The following is a 20,353-nucleotide window of genomic DNA, read 5'->3' on the forward strand; positions in this document are numbered from 1 at the left end:
CTTGGAACAACATGTGAGTATCTAATCTAAGGCTTTAACATTAATAGCATATTTTTTTATGTAACTTTCATGAAAACTAAACGCAGAGATGTAAGTGAATATAATATGAGTCTAGCAATCTATCTTGAAGGTTTATATATTCGGCCTACTCATGCATATCATAAATATAAGCCAGATGCTACAAATCAAGGCAACCATATAAGGAATAAGCATGTTGCCCAGAGCTAAGCTCCTCAAGAGACCCAAACAGTACTCTCCCTATTGATTTTGTCAAAAACAGAATGTCCACACATACACTCCTCTGACACTATAAATGCAAAAACGGAAAATCTCACAAAAACGGAAATCTTCTAAGATCCTCCGATTTCTCTCTCCGTAACTAATATGCTACTAATTTGTGTCCACCTCAGTCCCCTTACTTTTCCTCCTAACTAAACTTGTCTCCATTTCCTTTGCTCCTTCATTTCTTGGCCTAACGTATTTTCTGGCCCATCAGATATTTGGGTTGTATCAATACCGCCCTCTTGAAAGATAGTCTTATCCTCAAGACTAAAGGTTGAAAATTGAGCCTTCATTGACATCTCATCCTCCTACATTGCTTCTTCTATTGTTTTTCCCAGCCAATGCACTAGCCATTGGTTAACCCTTTCTTCCTCCTTGAGTATGCTTCGAGTAGCCAACACATTAAGGGGTATCAACATATTTGATTGGTCCTCTTCCAGACCTATTGGCAGTCCTTCTACTGTTTTATACTCTCCAATGGTCTTCTTGAGCAAAGAAACATGAAACACATGGTGTATTTTCGAATTTGGTGGTAACTGCAACCTACTTCTCCCACCCTTTCGATGACTTCAAAAGGTCCATCATATCTTGCACTAAGCTTAGGACTGATGTGAGATATAACAGAATGTTGCCTGTGTGGTTCCAGTTTAAGAAACACCATGTCCCCTATCTCAAAACTTCTCTCTTATCGGTGTTTATTCGCTTGTGTATTCATACGATCTTGGGAACGCACCAAATGTCTTTTCAACTGATGAATGGCTTCATATCTGTCAATTAGTTCACACTGAACCGCCTCTACTTTCACCTTTCCTCTTACAACTTGAATAATATTTGGAGGAGGCCTTCCACAAATTGCCTCAAAGGGTGTAGTCCCTATAGATTCATGGTAAGTGGTGTTAAACCACAATTCTGGCCATGGCAACCAATTAATCTGCACTTTCGATTGATCAGCGATGAAACAACGAAGGTATGTTTCCAAGCATCGATTGGTCACTTTTGTTTGACCATCTGTTTGTGGGTGATACACTAAACTCATCCTTAACTCGGTCCCCTGTAGCTTGAACAATTTCCTCCAAAACGCACTTATAAACGTTGGGTCTTTGTCACTTACCACTGACTTCAGTACCCCATGTAAACGAACCACCTCTCTGATAAAAATCTCAGCAATACTTTTAGCCATATATGGATGTTTTACTGGAATTAAATGACTATATTTTGTAAGTTTGTCAACCACCACCAATACAGTATCAAAACCCTTTGATTTTGGCTAGCTTGTAATAAAGTATAAGCTAATGTCCTCCCATACCTGTTTCGGAATTGACATCGACTTTAACAATCCTGCTAGGGCAACAGTTACATATTTCTGACGTTGACATGTGTCACATTCTTGAACAAATTTCATGATATCTCCGTTCAATTCCCTTCCAATATAAGTTTGTTGTAACTCTCCTATAGGTCTAGTAGAAGCCATAATGTCCTGATTGGGGAGATGCATGCAACTCTTTCAACAATTCAGGAATCCAAGGTGATTGAGACGAAATAACTAACCTACCTTTATATTGTACACCTTGTTGATAACTGAACCTTGAATACTTACCCTCAACTCTTCCCTCTTTCAGTGCTGTAATGATCTCCAATAACTCCCCAACCTTATGCAGCTCATTAACTATCGTAGGATAATCTATCCAGATTCACTTAGTGGCAACTTTTCTTAACTCTACAACATCCTTACTTCGAGACAGGGCATTGACACCTTTGTTTTCATAACCTAGCTTATAAACTATTTCAAAGTTATACCCCAATAATTTTGCCACCCAATTCTGTTGGCTCCCAGTTGTGATGTGCTGCTGCAAAAGTTGTTTGAGGCTTCTTTGATAAAAAAAAAACCTTAAATTTTTGCCCAAGAAAATATGGTCTCCAATGTTGGATGGATAAAGCTACAACCATCAACTCTTTCTCATATGCTGACTTGGACAGATTTCTGGGGCTTAGAGTTGTAATAAGCGATAGGTTGTCTGCCCTACATCAAAATGGCCCCAACACCAGTACCTGATGCATCATACTCAAGTTCAAATTCCTTCTCAAAGTTAGGCAAACACAGACATGGATCAGTTCTTATCAATCTCTTCAACTCATCAAAAGCCTTTTAGGCATCTTCATTCCAACTAACATTATCTTTCTTTGTTAGTTCTGTTAAGGGGCGCGCAATGTTTCCATAATTCTGCACAAATTTCTTGTAATAACTTGTGAGGCCTAAGAAACCACAATGATAAGTAATGAAATAAGAAGAAAAGGGAATTAAGAAAGGATCATTGATCCTGTTTAATTGAAATCAAGGCAGCTACAGAAGGAATAAGCCTATTACCCAGAACTAAGCTCCTCAAGAGACCCAAACGGTACTCTCCCAATTGATTTTGTCAAAAACAAAATGTCCACACACACATTCCTTTGACACTATAAATGTAAAAACGAAAAATCTCACAAAAATCTAACTAATATGCTACTAATTTGTGTCCACCTCAACCCCTTTACTTTTCCTCCTAACATAAACTTGTCCTCATTTCCTTTGCTCCTTCATTTCTTGGCCTTTTGTATTTTCTGGCCCATCAGATATTTGGGTTGTATCACATGTTAAATCTTTTATCTTGCACCACTCAATATCAAGTCCCTTGGCAGATGAGAAAGCCACCCCAGAATAAGAATAACGGTCAACAATGAGAGTTTTTTCAGTTTTTAATTTTGTTTCCATCAATGAACTACAAGGACAACACAACTTGTTTGACGATATTGAAATGTAATCTTAGTATTTTACTTGTCATAAAAAATACTTGCAAAAATAACAACAATGAAGCCCACATGCAATACCAGCTATTACGCAAAGTGGTTTAGGATCTACACATAACAGTAAGTCATGACATTTCAAAGTGATTAAAATCATAACTGCAATAAGGTGGATCTTGACTGAATATGTTGGAGTCACCAAAATAATTAAAAGATATGCCTAAAATTATTGAGTCTTAATCATAAAAAAATACACAACGATTAGCACTGAAGAAGAAAATAGGGAAAAAAAAAGAGTGTAGAAACCTCTTTTCCCAACGATTAGCACTAAAGAGGAGATGAATAATATGATCATCCAACTGAGATGTGTTACTAAGATAAGCATATATCATTTTCCCAACATTTGTAATTATGTTGGGAAATCTCCATAATTTAGCAGAGATCCCTTGTCCCTCCAAACTAGTCTGCTACACTAAGAAGATTTCCCAGAACAATTCAAGTTGTCTTGGATAACCAAGGCACCCCTAGACTCCATTTTTTCCCCTCTACTACTATTAAGATTATTTTCCATTCTTGCTTGAAAAGCTCTTGGAGAAGAATTTTACACGAGAATTCAATGACTTCTACAACATTAGTGTGCTCTAAAAATCCTACAAAAAGAAGAAGCGTCCTTATAGATGCAAACATAAAAGGAAAAATGTCACAAAAAACTACTTCCTTCCAACCTTCGTTGCATAATTTAGAAATCACAATAAAACTATAAACATTAAGATTAAAACTCCAAGCTTTTACATTTTCGTCCAAAATAAATAAATAAACAACATTTTGACACATTGGACCAAACAATCTTTAGGATAAAATAAAATTCAAAACTAGTATACAAAAGTTGCAATTATAGACTGGATAAAAGTAATTATATACCAAAAATAGTATATCATTCAACATTCATCTGGGATTACAGCTTTATATTAGCCAAAAAAAGTTGGTTTTTTCAATGCTATAACAAATATCTTTAAAGTAAAAACCAAAAGAACCAACAAATTTTTACTGTGACTTGGAAGCTGTGACACAAGTTCCATAGATCAGATCCTCAGAAATCCCTTAAACTAAACCAAAAGAAGAAGAAAAAAGAGTAATGAAAACATTATTAGCTAAATTTACCTACGCCTAAAGTAAGAATTGTGTTGGAAGTCCCACATCGACTAGAGATAAGGTCAATTCTTAGTTTATAAGTGGGATGCAAACCTCACCTTACAAGCCGGTTTTGTGGGGATGAGTTAGGCATAAACTCACTTTCTAATAAATTGACACAAGATTGTTCATGGGAAGTCAGGGTTAATGCTACTTAAGCTATAACTTCTTCCTCTAGTGACAACATTGATAATGTATGTCAAGCTTGCCATTGGCATCCCAAAAAATAAGGCGAAAGATGGATCAATTTGTCCCATTTTTAAGTGGGTTGGCCTAATAATTTAATTATAGAAAAATAAAAACAAGACATTTGTGTAATAACATATAAGCTGAAACCTGAAACTGGTTTAATACAACAGGGGTATATAACACTAAACCCTAAATCTAATCCACAACAAAGACATTTGTGCACCATTCTGTGGTGCACATGGATGAGAAAAGTTTGAGATTTATGGTTGACGAGAGGATTATGGGGGATGAGCAACATAAATGGATTTCAAAATTAATGGGTTTTGACTTTGAGATAAGGTACAAACCCGGTTGTGAAGATAAGGTAGAAGATGCCATCTCTATGAAGTTATAACATTAAGCACTTTCCACTATACAATTCAATGAATGGGATGGTTTGGAAGATGAAATTCAAGTTAATGCTAGATTAAGGGGGATCATCCAAGATTTATTGAAACAACAAGAATAACGTTCGGGGTTCCAATTAATAAAAGGAAGATTGTATTACAAAGGATGAATGGTGATACCAAAGAATTCTTGTAAAATTCCTCTAATACTCAAGGAATTTAATGATTCAGTGTTGGGTGGGCATTCTAGATTTTTCAGAACCTATAAGAGAACTTCCAAATTATTATTTTGAGAAGGGATGAAGAAAGAAATACAATAGTATGTGTTGAGTTGTGTAGTTTGCCAACAAAATAAGTATCGAGCCTTGAACCCAGGTGGACTATTACAACCTTTGCCAATACCTACTCACACTTGGTCTGACATTTCGATGGATTTTATTGGAGGATTGCCTAAAACCCAAGGGGTTCACACCATTTTAATGGTGTGGACAAGTTAACTAAGTATGCACATTTTATAGATATTGCTCATCCTTACACTACTAAAGACATTGTTGAAATTTTCATCAAAGATATTATCAAGCTTCATGGTTTTCTCTCTTCGATTGTGTTTGACCGGGATAGATTTTTTATCATCCATTTTTGGATGGAACTATTTAAAAAGGTTGGCATCAAGATGAAATTTAGTTATGCCTATCACCCTCAAACTAACGGGTAAACTAAAGTGGTGAATCGTTGTTTAGAGACCTACCTTCGGTGTCTCATAGGGACTATGGCCTAAATGGCTCAGCTGGGCAGAGTTTTGGTACAACATTAACTACAACTCATCTACTAAAATGACTTCCTTTAGGGATTTATATGGGAAGGAGTCTCCAATATTAATTAAAGGAGATATGACACAGGTTGAGGAGGTCAATAGGTTGATGGCTGATAGGAATCATAAATTGGATGAGTTTAAAGAGCATCTGGTCTAGCCCCAAAATAGAATGTGCAACCAAGCCAACAAGCACCGATGGGAGGTGGAATTTCAGGTTGGAGATGTAGTGTATTTAAATAGACAACCTTGTAAATTAAAGTCTAAGATATTATGTGTTTTACGAAATTATGGAGAAGTTTAGTCTTGCTGCCTATAAACTGCAATTACCTTTAGGAAATAAAGTACACCCAGTTTTCCATGTTTCTACACTTAAGAAATCCATCGCTACAACAATTATCAGCCAACCATTACTTCTATTTTTAGCAGATGATTAGGAATTGAAGGTTCAACAAGCAGAAACACTTGCTATTAGAAGGAATCAACAAGGGGATCTTTAAATTCTTATTACATGGAAGGATTTTCCAGATTTTGAAAATTCGTGGGAAGCTCTATCTACAATCAAGGAGAAATTTCCCTATTTCCACCTTGAAGACAAGTTGCATCTTGTGGAGGGGAGTGTTGATAGGAAGCCATAAATACTTAGGCCCAACCCAAAATATCTAAGGTGTATGTTATACAGAGAAGGAATGGCAAGTAGGGGATCAAAATGGCAAGAGAGAATGAGAAGAATCCTTCCACGTAACAAATTGTTGAGCTGACACAGTAAGAAAGGAGTGATTTTGTTGTATGGGTATAAGGTGTGGGAAGATAGTGGGGGAGGGGAAGGTTAGAATTGGCTGGGAATTGGGAGAGACTAAGCACTCTCTAATTGTCTAGTGATACTTTTTACTTGTTTTACTGCTCTGTATTTTCTTCTCTAGGATCTCATACTAATGCAATCTTGTTTTCTTTACTAATAAAGTGATTATTCAGCTATATTGTGATTTCTTATAATTGGTATCTATCATAAACCAATCTTCATGCATATTTTTGTATGAAGATGCACCTTTCTAAATGATCTTCAACTAAAATTACATAAAACAATTTATTTTATTAAACCCTTCCCATTTAAAAGATTTTTTTCGTCAATGAAAATTTTCATTCTAAAACTCTATTTTTCCAAGTTTCCATATTGTTCATCACTTGTTGAAATTTGAATTAGTTTATTGAAAGCTTTTGTCAAAGCATCCACTCCTACTCAATTATTAGGCAGGAAGTTATACCACTATTATTTTCTATTTTATACCAACTCTTTTTTGTGATTGTTCCATCTTGTATCAATTTCTTCTAGCTTCCGTAGACATAAACCCTTTTTTGAAAATATCATCTATTTTTTCTTCTGGTTTACCTTTCCAATATTTTGCAAGCAAGATCTTATATTCAAATGATTCAATAGAGGATAAATAAATTGGTAGGTGGAAATAGAAGACAAGATAAAAGAAGCAAGATGAATGAAAAATAGATTGAAAAAAATTATATATATATATATATATATATATATATATATATATATAGTTTGATTGAGTGGAAATAGAATGGAAAAAATGGAATAATAATAAAAATCTCAAATAACATTATAATTAACCTAATCATGTGGTTAGATAAGGTATTTTAGGAGGATAACTCATTTGTTTTAAAATATTTAAAATGTTTTATGATAAAATGTGTTGTTTATGTAAGGAATTTTGAAAAAAAAAATAGAATTTTATTAGAGTAATTTGATTACCTAAAATTAAGTAATTTTGAATTACACCTAAAAAGGTAAGAATTTGATTTTTTTTTAATTCATATTTTAGTTTTTATAGTCAGGGTGGATTTGGGTTTAAGTCAAATTCGACTCCATCAGCACAGACATAAACTTTATTTGACTTCATGTGGAGCAATCTAGCTATTTTTGACAGGTCCCAACCCGATGTCTTAACCCAACATGGCCCAATTCGATTTGGTTAAACCTGACTTGATTTGTCTTGGTCTCACCTAGGTTTAACTTGACCTAGACCACCATACTTGATTCTACATGGGTCTTCCCCAATATGATCCCACTTCGACTTAGATTTAGAATGACTTAAATCGACTTGGTCCTAGGTTGACTCAACTCGACCTAACCAAAATCGATGCTTAACCTGGATCTAAGTCAACTTGGCTCGACCAAAGCTTGAGCCGACTTGACTCAACCTAAGTCGAGATTGGCTTGACTTGATTGGGCTTGGCTAGAACTAATCTTGATCTGGCTAGGCCCAACCTGGTCTTGATCAAACTAGGATCCACTTAGGCCTAGCTTAACTCGGTTGAATGTGGCTCGACCCAAACTTAGGTTAATGTGGATCACTCCAACTCAGCTTGACTTGGATCTTGTTTGACTTGACCGAATCAACTCGCTTAAGCCAATTCAACTTAACTAAGCCTAGGCTAACTTCACTCAATCGGACCTGAGTTGAATTGATTCAATCAAGGTTAGGCCAACTTTACTCTATTTGGCTCGAGTTAACTCCATTCTACCTAAGGTTGAACAGACTCGACTTGCTCAACATTACTTGGTCTTTATAAGACTAGGCCAAACCTGGTGTAGATCGGACTAGGGCCTATTTGGGCTCAACCAACCTAAGCTGACTCGATTGAATGTGGGATTCGCTGACTAACCTAGAGAGCTAGACTAACTTAGCTTAACTTAGTGCTAGGACTACTCAGTTTGATTGGTCAAGCTAACTCGACTCGACTTAGCCCAGGGTCAACTTGACTTAACCTGAGTCAGATTTAACACGGCTATATCGAACCCAAGCCTAATTGGTTCTAATTTAACCTAGATTGACTCAACATGTGCTTAGGTCGACTTGACTTAACTCAGACCCTTACATGAGCTATGACTTATGATATCTTATTTAGTTTGATTAACCTAATATTTCATAACTTGAAAATAATCTTATTTAAACAATTTTGCAAATATAAAGGAAAAAGCACCTGAAGAACTTTGATTAATAAAAAAAATAGGTTTAATACCTATTTTGGTCCCTCGATTTGTAGGGTTTGTTCAAAGTTGTCCTCCTTTTTTTCAAAAGTTCACTAACATTCTACTTTTCGCAAAAAGGTTGCACGTTAGTCCTTTTTGCTTACGGCGTTAGAAAGATTAACGGCAGAGTTGCTTACCTGGCGAAACCTGAATTAGTTGTACAATTTATTATTACGTGGCATTCTCGGTTTTTCCCTCTTTCCGCTTCTCTCTCCTCCCTTCGCCGCTGCACACCGTCTCCCTCCTCTTCGCCAAACCCTAACACCACCCCTCCATCCTCTACGACAAATGCAAACCCTCCTATGACATCAACACCTTCTTCTTCGACAACGTCCACCCATTAGAAGACATTGACTTCAACCCACCGGAGCCCTCGGAGAGATTTGTCGCCCCTCCCTACACTGTATTTCTAAACTGTTTGTTTGTTTTGAGTGCGGGAAGGGCGGGGAGATGGGGTGCGGCGGAGTAACGGAGAGAGCGAAGGCGTACAGGGCGACGACGATCTTGGTTTACGACAACGGTGAAACACTGAGATTGGAAGATAGTGAGTTTTTTTATCCCAGTAAAACAAAATTGAATATAAACATAAATAAAAGTACGTTAAATTATTTCTGAAGCAATGTGCAATTAGGGATTAGGGTTTGGGAAGAGGGGAAAAGGGGATTAGGGTTTGGCGCGCGATTATGGATTTCACAGCGGAGAAGAAAGAATCAGAGAACAACAGCGCCAATAATCCCGAAAACGCTCATCAAACATTAGATTCTTCTTCTCAGTTAACGTCGACACTTGATTCAAGCAGCAAAGAAACCGAAAAACAACAATCTCATGAACTCAAAGCTGGTCTTCACCCTCTGAAGGTTTTTCTCCCTCACTTTGATTTTTTTTGTTTCTTGGCAACTGAATTACAGTATGATTGGTTAATGATGAAGATGAAGAAGTGTGATAAAGCTTTTGAGTGGAAAGAGGACTGCCACGTGGCACTCTCTTATTGGTTGAACTTGCCAACTAATTGGACACGTCATCTAATTTTGACCACTAGAGCAACTTTGTCGTTAGTTTTTTAACGCCGTAAGCAAAAAGGATCCACTTAAACTGTTTTTGCGAAAAGTAGGATGTTAGTGAACTTTAAAAAAAAGGGAGGACAACTTTGAACAGACCGTACAAATCGAGGGACCAAAATAGGTATTAAACCAAAAAAATAATACCCTGACTATAAAAGATATCAATATTAATGTTTTCAAAATTCTTAATATTTATTTGATATTTAAATATTTTTTTAAAATTTTGTGATAATTGAAATATTTTATCCAAAAATGAAGATTTACTAAATTTAAATTGTCTTATTATCATACAAAACATTTGAAAAAATAAAATAATTTAAAATGTGATTAATTTTTTGTATTTAAATATATTAAAAAATTTGTGAAATTGCCTTGTGAAATAATTTTAAATCAGTGGCCATTCTAATCGGTTGTGTGAAATAATTTCAAATAATTGTAATTATGGTTTCATGGATAACCATAATTGATTAAGATTCTATAAGTTATTTTAAGGCCATAATTAACTATACTTCCGAACTAATAATGGAATATGTTTAAAGACATAATTAACTGTGTTCAATTTATAGAATTTCTATGAAGATGGAATATTGCTCAATTGATTACGTTATTAACCTAATGAATTGTAGGTACGCGTGAGTTTAAAATAAAACTGAGTGAGTCTCACATTGTTTTATTAAATTCCTAAAAAGTTGCATTCGTTTCCACCCTTCAGAAAAAAAAACCTCGAATCTCTTCACCCAACATTTAAACTCTCTTCTATTTCATTCTCATTTATTTCATCTATCTCAAACATAATTGATTGTATTTTGGTGAGATATAAGTCAAACTTCAAGTATTTTAAATCCTTTAAAGTTCTAAATTTTTTCATCAATTACACAAATTTTGAAGAAATTAAAAAGTAGAAAGTTTTTACACTATTAGATATTAATATTATCGATTACAGACAGTATAGTTGTTTCCACTGATTAAAGACATGAGATTCAAAGAGGTCTGAGGGTATGTGTCATCATGGTGGTGAACTCGTCCATGTCAACCATGCCATCTCCATCAGTGTCCACAGCTCTCACCATTCGACGGCAGTCCTCGATGCTGCACCTTTCTCCCAGCCTTCCTAGCATTTCTTTGATTTCTTCTGCACTTATTTTACCATCACCATTCCTATCAAACGTCCGAAAGGCACTATGTATATCCATCGCCCTAACCCCACCACCCTTGTTCTGAGCTTCCATAAACTCCTTGAAGTTGATGAATCCATCTCCATCCAAATCAACCACCTTGAATATATTTCGCACTTCATGAACCGAGTCCCCCATGCCTAAAGCCCTCATGGTTACTTTGTACTCCTGTTGAGAAATTTTCCCATCTTTATTGGAATCAAATTTGTCAAACACTCGCTTCATCTCATCAGCGTTAGGCTGAAGATATACACTATTCACCCCAGAGTTCTGCCTGTCCCGGGAGAATAGACGTGATGGCTTCCTTAAATATTTTCTCCTTGAGAGGTTGTATTGGAAATCAAGGAAACTTGTCCCTGACATTTTATGCTGCTATGGATTTCGTTTCACAAAAATAAAGGAAGGCCATTGTGGCCTTTTATACTAGCGAGATATGGAAATCAATCCTGGGCCATCGGTAATTCCTCATCGATACGAAACTTGAGATGCTAAACAAAAATTCAGGGTATGAAAAGAATGGTGTGCGCCAAAAGATAAGCCTTTTTATGAAAAAGAATATATTCTTCCCAAAAGATACAAGTGTGTTTTCCTATCTTCATTTGTGGGGACCTTTTTATCAGGTCAGTTTTCTAGAGGGTACAACCTTTAACAAATCTAATCGTAACAATGTTCCTTTACATAATATCTTGAGGAACTATTGTGGAAGAATATAACTCATCAAGAGAAATGAAGCACAAGTTCCCGGGGGAAGGGAATAAAAGAAGAACAAAGACTGAGGAGGCCGGGAGGACCATCAACCATCATGGTGGTTTTCCATTATCTAAATTCTCCATCACATCAATATCCTTGCGAGCAGTTATCTTCTGTACGTAACCTGTGACATCGAGAGTTTGAAAGTTACTCCAATTTTACACTTGAAAATAACAGTTGATAAAAGTGAAGTTAAGAGAACATACGAAATTTCAGAAAGTTGACACCGAATTAAGGTCACCATGGAATGTTTTTGATAGAAAAGTCATGCGTGCCAGTAAAGTCTGTGCACTGTTAGGAAAAGCTTACTACTAAAGCAGAAAGTTTACATCTATGAAAACAACACTTATTATAACAGGATATAACCCATTTGTATGAAAGAAACTCTATGGTAGCTCCGAAGCAAGAGAAATCTATAGCTTTGTATTGTTATAGCTAACGTAGTAAACAGAACAAAGAACCTAAGAATGTATCCGACAAGAAAGGTATGCCCTCTATCTAGGAACCTAACACGTGCCCTGTACCTTGAAATAAATCTTCGCTCTAGCAATCCATCAAGCTAGATCGTCACCATCAAACAAAGGGAGTTCTACCTTCTTAGCCGATTATTTGAAATCTCCAATTCTACCCCCCAAAATCCTTACAACAACTTCTTCATCTCTGGAAAACCCATCATATTATCACCATCTTCTTCTTTACTGCTATCGGCACACTTGTTATGGGTCAGTAATGAAACCAACTTCTCCTGATCAACGCCAGCTTAAGCGTGAATATCCACCAAGGTGGCTTTGAACTTGTCCATCCTAATTTCTAGAGACAATATCTTCGCCTCATCTTTTTGGGTGGCATTCGCTGATTCTCTCAAACCTCTCCAACTAATCTTGTATCCGGCAGGTCAGATCAATGATGCAAACCAGCACACACACAATACAGAGATATAGGCAATAATAGAGAATCAGAAAAAATATAATACGAAACTGTATGAAATTGTATTGATACTATACAGGTGAAATGCAGAAAGACAGTATGTCTTCTACCTCCAAGCAATGCTCCTACAGAGAGTGAATCTCTGCTAGCACACAACCTGATATTCTCCTCCTCTTTTCCCACTCCCTAACTTCCCCTATAACAAAAATGCACACCCCCACTCACATTTCATTCTCTCTCTGCCATGTCCATGTCAACATTCTTTCCTCCCTGCCTATTTTTCCTCACATAGACCCTCCATATTTTGGGCCCATTCTCTTGACATGTATTCTGCTCCCCTAAGCCTAAAATATTCTTCATGGGCCTATCACAATCTCATGATTAACCCCCCTCAAAGAACACAAGTTTTAGCCCAATGAATATCAACACAAGTTTTCATCATATGTATTACCAATTCCCATGCAAGGAATGCATTTGCAGGTAACCGCTTTCCCTCTCTTGCCATAGTAGCTAACATATCCTGATCCTTGGCAACTCCTGCACTTTCCAGTCCATTCATACACCACCTCTTTACAATCCTACAAGTCAAATTTAAAATTAAATAATGATAATAATAATAATAATAATAATAGTAAAAATAACAAACTTATCTTGTGAACTAGTTGAATTACTCCAATAAAAGTTGGGGTGATCATGGGTAACACTTGCCTATGAACCTAGCCCAAACAAAACGGGTTGGATATTTTGAGTGTTAGGACCAAATCTTAACTATTAAACACATTCTTCATTAGATTAGATATTGAGCTTTGGTGTTCATTCCTTGAACTTAACCCATCAAGTATATAGTATAGTTTTAATGTTTTATAAAAAATAAAGATTGAAAAAATGTACAACATTTGTCACAGCTTCCTTAACCAAACATTCTTTAAGAGTGTCTTTAATGGATAATCTTTGGATTCTTAAATTACTATTTACAAATCTTAGACTTCCATATCATATTCAAGAACTCTATCCACTTTTTACTCCAATAGAAAACTTGAGATAAACTAAACCTGCTCTCAAATTCCTGATTGTGAGAAAAGAAAACAACTTTATATTTGTCCTTACATTCAAATAGTTCTCACGTAATGTCAACTCCATCACTAAACATCATAAAAAAATGTTGATAGCTCACAAACTGAATTTTGAAAGTCCCATAAAAATGCTTTTCTTCTCACTTCTACATAACTTTGTTTTTAATTTAAGATTTGATTTAATTTATTTATATATTATTAAATAAAAATATATATACACAATATAAATTTTCGAAAGTTATATATTAATTAATTGGTAAATGAAAAATAACTCCTTTTATAGTGTAAGTATATTTTATTTTTTGAATACTCATTCATCAAATCCCATCCAACTCAATTCACTGTTAATGGGGTTGGATCAATTTCAATTGCGTAGAACAACAACGTCCCTAACCCAATTCAACCCAAATTATTTTAATCACGGATGTGATGAAACACAACCCAACCCTAACCCTCTTTACAGAAGTAACTCACTACGCAAATAAGAAATACATAAAGGCTCAAACCTGAACTTCGGGATCGCATTGGAGACGTCTATCAATCTCTTCCGGCGAAACGGGTGAGGAATCCGGGTACGTCATGGGAAGGGGAAGAGGCTCGTTGTCATTATCCAGATAACTCTCGTTCTTCCGAGACCATTTCTTCACCCTTATCGGTTCGTTCCCACCCCCACGGCGTCCTTCCACGGCGAGCCCTCCGCCGTCGGGAAAGGGGCCTAGCCGGAGGCCTCCAGCGACGGACTGGAAGAAGGAGGGACCCACGGAGATGTCTCCGGCGGCGGCGCGGCACCGGAAGGACGAAGGTTTGCACGGGAAGAAGAGGTTGGTAGCAGCATTGGTAGCGAACATTCGAAGAAAAAAAAATCGAAGCGAGGCAAAAGAGAAGGAGATTGGAAGAGTTCCTATTTTGTTGGAAAATGTGTTGAAATGTGAGGAATGAATGGCTAATTTGTGTGCGTAAAGATTGGTAACGATGTGCAGAAGCACGAAGCAGGGTATTTTTATTCATTATCGGATATGTTTATATTTATATTAATACGTGAAAACATATTTTATGACCCTGATTGGAAAGTATTTTTTTAACAATTTTTTTTATAATTTTTTTTACAATATTTATGGATAGTTTGTGATTGATTTATTCTAAATATATTTTTAAAAATAAAATCAAACAAATTAATAAAACAATAATACGTAATTTATTGTCAATTATTATAAAAAATGATTAACGTATCAGAGAGTCCTTTATAAATTTGTGTCTTTACCTATAAGTTCAAGCCAGTCAAAATGAGAAAAGAAGTCACAGATTCAATTAATCTACTTTATTATATAAATAAATAAATGGTATAACTGAAGAAACTTATCTCTAAAACATTTTTGTGAGAGAAAAATACAAAAAAGACAATCAAACATATTTACATTGGATTATGCTACATAAACAAATTTAAAATTTATTTTTTTAAATTTAGTTTTTAATTCAAGCCGTGTTTTTTCTTTCCACGTTTCTCTTTAAAAGTTTCTTTGAAACCCAAACTATGATTTATTCTTTTGAACTGTTTCATGTTTAGATCAGTTTCATTTCTAATCAGAATTAACTTTTTCATTTTAAATAATATTCCAAACTTAAATACAATTTTAAAATAAAATATATGTAAAATTGATGATTAATCAAAAATAACAATTTCTCCAAAATAAAGCATTAAATGTATCTTAAAATAGGATATTAATATTGCACTTGAACTAATATTTTAGCTTAAGAGTAAGATTATAATGAACCACCTTATCAAGTGATCTAGTCATCTATCCATAGTGTATACAATTATTAATTTGCATTACTTTGATTTTCTATATAGAATTAATTTTAACAGTATATGAAGTATTAAAGATATAGTTTCAAATAAGTGCGTATTTGTTATTATTGGCTAGATTAGCATGGTTGTGATAACGTAACTACTGGAACGTAAACTCATGAATGTTGCTAAACAAGAAATAGATTCTTTGAATCATATCCCATCATATATATACTTCATATATCATGGTATAGTTACAGATAATATTTGCAGCAAATGCATGCAATCATGATTCAACGCCCCATCGATCAGACACAGCGATTATATTATAGTAGAATTTGTGTGGCTTTTGCTCATTCAATTTTCACTGATAAATCTCTAGAGCGACCTTGACCTTCAGAGGAACCCAAGTAGTTCGGTTAGTTATAATCAGCATAGCTAAGAAGGTATAGTGTTGCACTTACTTGAACTTGCACTTCACTTCTCTTCTGTGTAACGGTTTGCTAACTTCCCCCTAAAAATCAGAATGACTGGTTTTGCAGACACCATTTGTCACAGAGCATACACAAGTTAGTAGATAGATGTGAGAAGCAGAGAAAGAGAAAGTGGGGGGAAATGTAAACAGTGAATGTGACATTATGCTTTGAAGGATATTTGTGAAAGCATGAGTGTCTTTGTTTAAAAATGACATGATCTTACATTTCACGAAGTCTTGGGAGTTTAATTACTGATGGAGGAAGTGTTCCTTCAAAGTTGTTCTTCTCCAAATGCCTTATTAGATTTAACAATGATCAAAGAAAAAAAAAGGTGTTAAAGTTCTAGGTAACTTTGGACAATTTAAGAAATCTTAAAAATTACGAATAATGTGGCCACGTACAAAGTTTCTAAATCCTTCAGTCCACTCAAATCTGGGATGATGCCTGAGAATTTGTTTCCCCCAAGCCACCTGTAAGCAAATGTTCACAAATTGACACGACTATGAGGTTAGAAACAACAAAAGAAGGAATAACTCGGGCATTTGAAGTAAAATGGCAGCATTCCATACAGATGAGCTAGTGCACTTAGATTGTCAAGGGTTGGAGGAAGTATCCCAGAAAGCCCGGCATTTGTCAAGTTCCTTCAGATATACAAAAACCAAAACATGTGATTGTGAATTACCATCATAAAAAGGCACAAGTTACAATTGTTACTAGATAGTAGATACTATTGCAATCATTTACTATGAATTGAGTCAAGCGAACTGAAAAAGCAGACATCACTGGAATCTAACTAGTGCTGTAGCTTATTGGTGAACTTACAGTGTCAAGACTCGTGCATGAAAACCGTTAGAGCATGTAACCCCAGTCCACGAATTTCCCTTAGGAAGGCAAGGATCACCGTTCCAATCAGGAGGTGGATTATGAATGCTTCTTGCCAAATCCTCCATTGCAATTACTATGAATCACCACAAAAATTAAAAGATTAGAACTAGAGCATCATGATGAAATGTATCTCATACGGGCAGAACCATAGCATAGAGATTAAAAAATAGAGAGATGAGTAAGTTACCATCTCTAGTGTGAGTTCGACCACCAAGCGGTAGAATCTGATAAATTTCTCCAGCATTGATGACAGGTCCAACTGGTACTCCTACTGCAGGGGTCAATGAAATTTTGGTCTGCCCAAAAAGTGGCCATTGTGCAGCATAAACACTGACACCCTTAGATGTGACATTAAGGTTGGAAAAGAAGAGGTGACCATTAATGGAAACGTCAAAAGCCCTCCAGCTGTAAGGGCTTGGTTGTCTGTTGTCTTGGAAATAGAGGCAAATGTAGTAGTAGGTGCTTGGAAGGGGCATAGAGGGCCACTGAATCTCAAGAGTCTTCCCTCGACTAGTGGTAACTCCTGTGTTGAATACTTTAACTGGAGGGAGGTTCCAAAAGTCTGAAGAAGTTACATTTGATTGGCTTTCCACAACAGGATTCTGGTCCTTGTGTGGTTGCCACATCCGGTTGAATTTGTCATCTGGAAAACTAGCTCCACAAATAAACAACATCTCAATTATCAGAATCTTTAAATCTCTAAACCTTAATATTCACTGTTTAATCAACCCCATACTCTAAAGAAAATAAAGAGGTGAAAGATTGACGTATTTACCCAATGATATCTTGACCTCCAAAGACACTTCTGGCAACGGTTACAAGGGCATGCTTGGAGAAGTCAGTGGGATTATACAAAGAGGGTTCCAAGATCCTGACCTCCAGGGCCGAAATGAAGGGGCTTGAGCTACCAGTGTATGAGTTCCTGGCCAAGCAGACGCTCAAGGTCTTCCCCGATGGCACCACCGTGATGTCAAAGTAGGAGCTAAGACCTTCGGCATAGTCCTCAGTGGTGTTCACAACGCCCCATCTTGTCCCTTCAACGATTTGATCGAACACTGGAGGCTGCGTCCCTCCATCGAATCCTCCGTAGTAGTACATGGTCTTCACCAGATATTTGCTTCCTTTGATCACCGGCAACGAATAACAATATTTTCCGGCCGACGCGTCGGGAAAGTAACGCAGCGTGGACAGTGTGGGCAACAAACCAGGCTTGTTGATGGGGCTGGTGTTTCCCACCTTGATGTAGCTTCCATCAGGAACATATTTCAGACCGTCTACCGTTACCTCCTTAGAGCCCCCGCAGTCTAAATAATACCCTGCATCCATGACCATCGTGTTACAAACTCCTTAATGCATTTACATCTGAACTTTTGCCCACCAATTGTTTGTTTATATTATCAAGGATAGGTTTACAATTTCTATCACAATGTTAAGCTTTATAGAGTCCCTTTCTGATCCTAATATGGTTATTAAGGCTGTGAATGATCTGTGCATGTGGTGATGAAATAACAAAATCACAAAGACATGAAAAAGTATGAAATTGTGTGCATATTGATGCAAGCATTGAGAAAAGAAGGATTAAGCTATGAAAATGGTGAATGCAGAAAATATATACCGAGAGGTGGGACAGAAGTTTGGGCGGAGTAGGCTAGGACAGGAATGGTGACAAGCCATAGGAGGAAGACGGAGGGGCTCATACTGTCATAAACCACTGCCCCACCAGAAAACTTGCAATTTGGGAAGCTTTTTTGCTGGTTTTGTTCAAAACGGAAGAGAAAGAGGCATGGCCTGGTTCATCGTTCAGAAGGCTCTCCTCAAAGATAGTGATGGTCATGCCTTGACTTGGTCCCACACCAATCCACTCTGTAATTTACAAAGCGACATTGTCGTTCGCTGGTATTAATTAGAATATAATATTTTGCTATCTTTTATTTATTTTTTATTGCAATTGTGCAAAAAAAATCTCATGAATCAATATTTTTTTTATTTTTAAATCCTAAAGTTAATTGGTGTCTTTCTTTCGAGTATATATATATTTATTGTTATGTTTTTTTTCTTAGGATTCAAATTTTATCATAATATAAATAGGAGATATACTTAATTTTTTAATTTATTTTTTTAAAATTTTTGTAAAAACTTATTATTTTCAAAATATATTAAAATAAAATTATTATTTTTTAATTAATTATGATAAGTCCCTAAATAATATATTTTATTATTATTATTATTATTATCTTTATCTTTATAAAATCCTGTATACTAACAATAAATAAAATTTTCTAAATTAAAACCTATTTCTTTATTTATTACACAAAATCCTAATCCATATACACAGGCTAACTTTTTATTTATTTATTTATATATATATATATATATATATATATATATATATATATATATAATAATCATAGTACATTCGTTCGTGAGATTATAATAATGCTATAATTATCATAATCATATATCTTTTTTTTCATCATAATGTTATAATTATCATGATCATATATTTTTTTTTCATAAATAAAAATGAAGTACCTATATAAACTACATTTAATATCAAAATTTATAAATATTTATTTCCATACAATATTTAAACACTACCACATCATCAAATATAATTATTCATTCATTCATTATAACCACGTATATAAGTGTGAAATTATATTATACATATTATATATATTTTTATTATAACCAACTCAATCCATTTTAGAATTGTAATTGCATGTTCTTAAATAAAACAAATATATATTTTAATCAACAAAATAATGTTACCCCATAAAATTGTTTATTTATTATAAAACATTAAATTCACTCTTCCAACTCTAATTAAATTTTATCAAACATATGTAAAATAATTATTATAACTATTAATACACACCACACACTTGTGCATAAAACAAATAATAAAATATTATACATAAAGCAAAAATCCAACACATGACTACCAATCCATAACATTGAGCTTTAACTAACACTAGTGTAAAATAGGTTTTTTATACCGACTTTTTATACCTATTAGAATATACAAAGTATAGAAAGTCGTGTGGTGGTAGCATCATAAAAAAAAGAAGTTTTTTATACCGGTCCATTCAGAATAAGTATAGAAAGTTACACAGTAGCAAAATTGTAATAAATCATAAAGATTTCTATACTTGTTGCACTAGTAATAAGTATGGAAAATCATTTTTTTATGTCAATTAGACTTAGAACCGCTCTAGAAGTAGCATGGTGGAAAAATTGTAATATTGGAATACTTTTTATATACCGATTATTCACTATAACCGGTATAGAATATTTGATATTCTTACCCAACCATCATTTCATGCTTCACTTTCTCCATCGACGCTTCTTCTATTTTCTTATCGTTCTCTTTGCTAGCTTCTTCTCCTTTGCTTCTCATTCCTCCATATTGCGTCAAACCCCCCTCATGCTCATGGGTCACGACCCGTCCCAGAAATATTACATCCTCTCTTCTTCTATGTTTAGGCATTGTATAAAGTTAACAATTACTATAGATTGGGGTTCTGGCAC

At 35.2% G+C, this 20,353-nt stretch overlaps 2 protein-coding genes and 1 pseudogene across 3 annotated transcripts; all 3 read right to left on the reverse strand.

Moving 5' to 3' along the window:
- Positions 1-2,839: 2,839 nt before the first annotated feature.
- LOC108341389 (thymidylate kinase-like) lies at positions 2,840-4,821 on the reverse strand (annotated as a pseudogene).
- Positions 4,822-10,641: 5,820 nt separating this feature from the next.
- LOC108341388 (uncharacterized) lies at positions 10,642-14,676 on the reverse strand. Its single transcript, XM_017579076.2, is given in 5 exon segments — positions 10,642-11,294; positions 12,454-12,550; positions 13,054-13,081; positions 13,084-13,180; positions 14,182-14,676. Coding segments are annotated over 5 exon segments (1,128 nt in total). The 5' UTR covers positions 14,524-14,676; the 3' UTR covers positions 10,642-10,730.
- A 905-nt stretch (positions 14,677-15,581) lies between these two features.
- LOC108342411 (probable LRR receptor-like serine/threonine-protein kinase At1g51810) lies at positions 15,582-18,677 on the reverse strand. 2 transcript variants are annotated; one of them, XR_001833377.2, is made up of 9 exons: positions 18,438-18,677; positions 17,598-18,138; positions 17,010-17,473; positions 16,760-16,895; positions 16,507-16,578; positions 16,339-16,407; positions 16,161-16,232; positions 15,926-15,991; positions 15,582-15,855 (listed from the first exon to the last, which is right to left on the reverse strand). XR_001833377.2 is itself a non-coding variant. In XM_017580183.2 (8 exons), the coding sequence occupies exons 1-8, from the start codon at positions 18,517-18,519 to the stop codon at positions 15,976-15,978; spliced, it is 1,452 nt and encodes a 483-aa protein (XP_017435672.1). In that variant the 5' UTR covers positions 18,520-18,677; the 3' UTR covers positions 15,582-15,975. The 2 variants fall into 2 exon arrangements, 1 of the variants encoding a protein (XP_017435672.1); XM_017580183.2 differs by having other exon boundaries at positions 15,582-15,991.
- Between the last annotated feature and the right edge of the window lie 1,676 nt (positions 18,678-20,353).

The sequence above is a fragment of the Vigna angularis genome, chromosome 1 (genome assembly GCF_016808095.1).
Source record: "Vigna angularis cultivar LongXiaoDou No.4 chromosome 1, ASM1680809v1, whole genome shotgun sequence".
NCBI classification, from domain to species: Eukaryota; Viridiplantae; Streptophyta; class Magnoliopsida; order Fabales; family Fabaceae; genus Vigna; species Vigna angularis.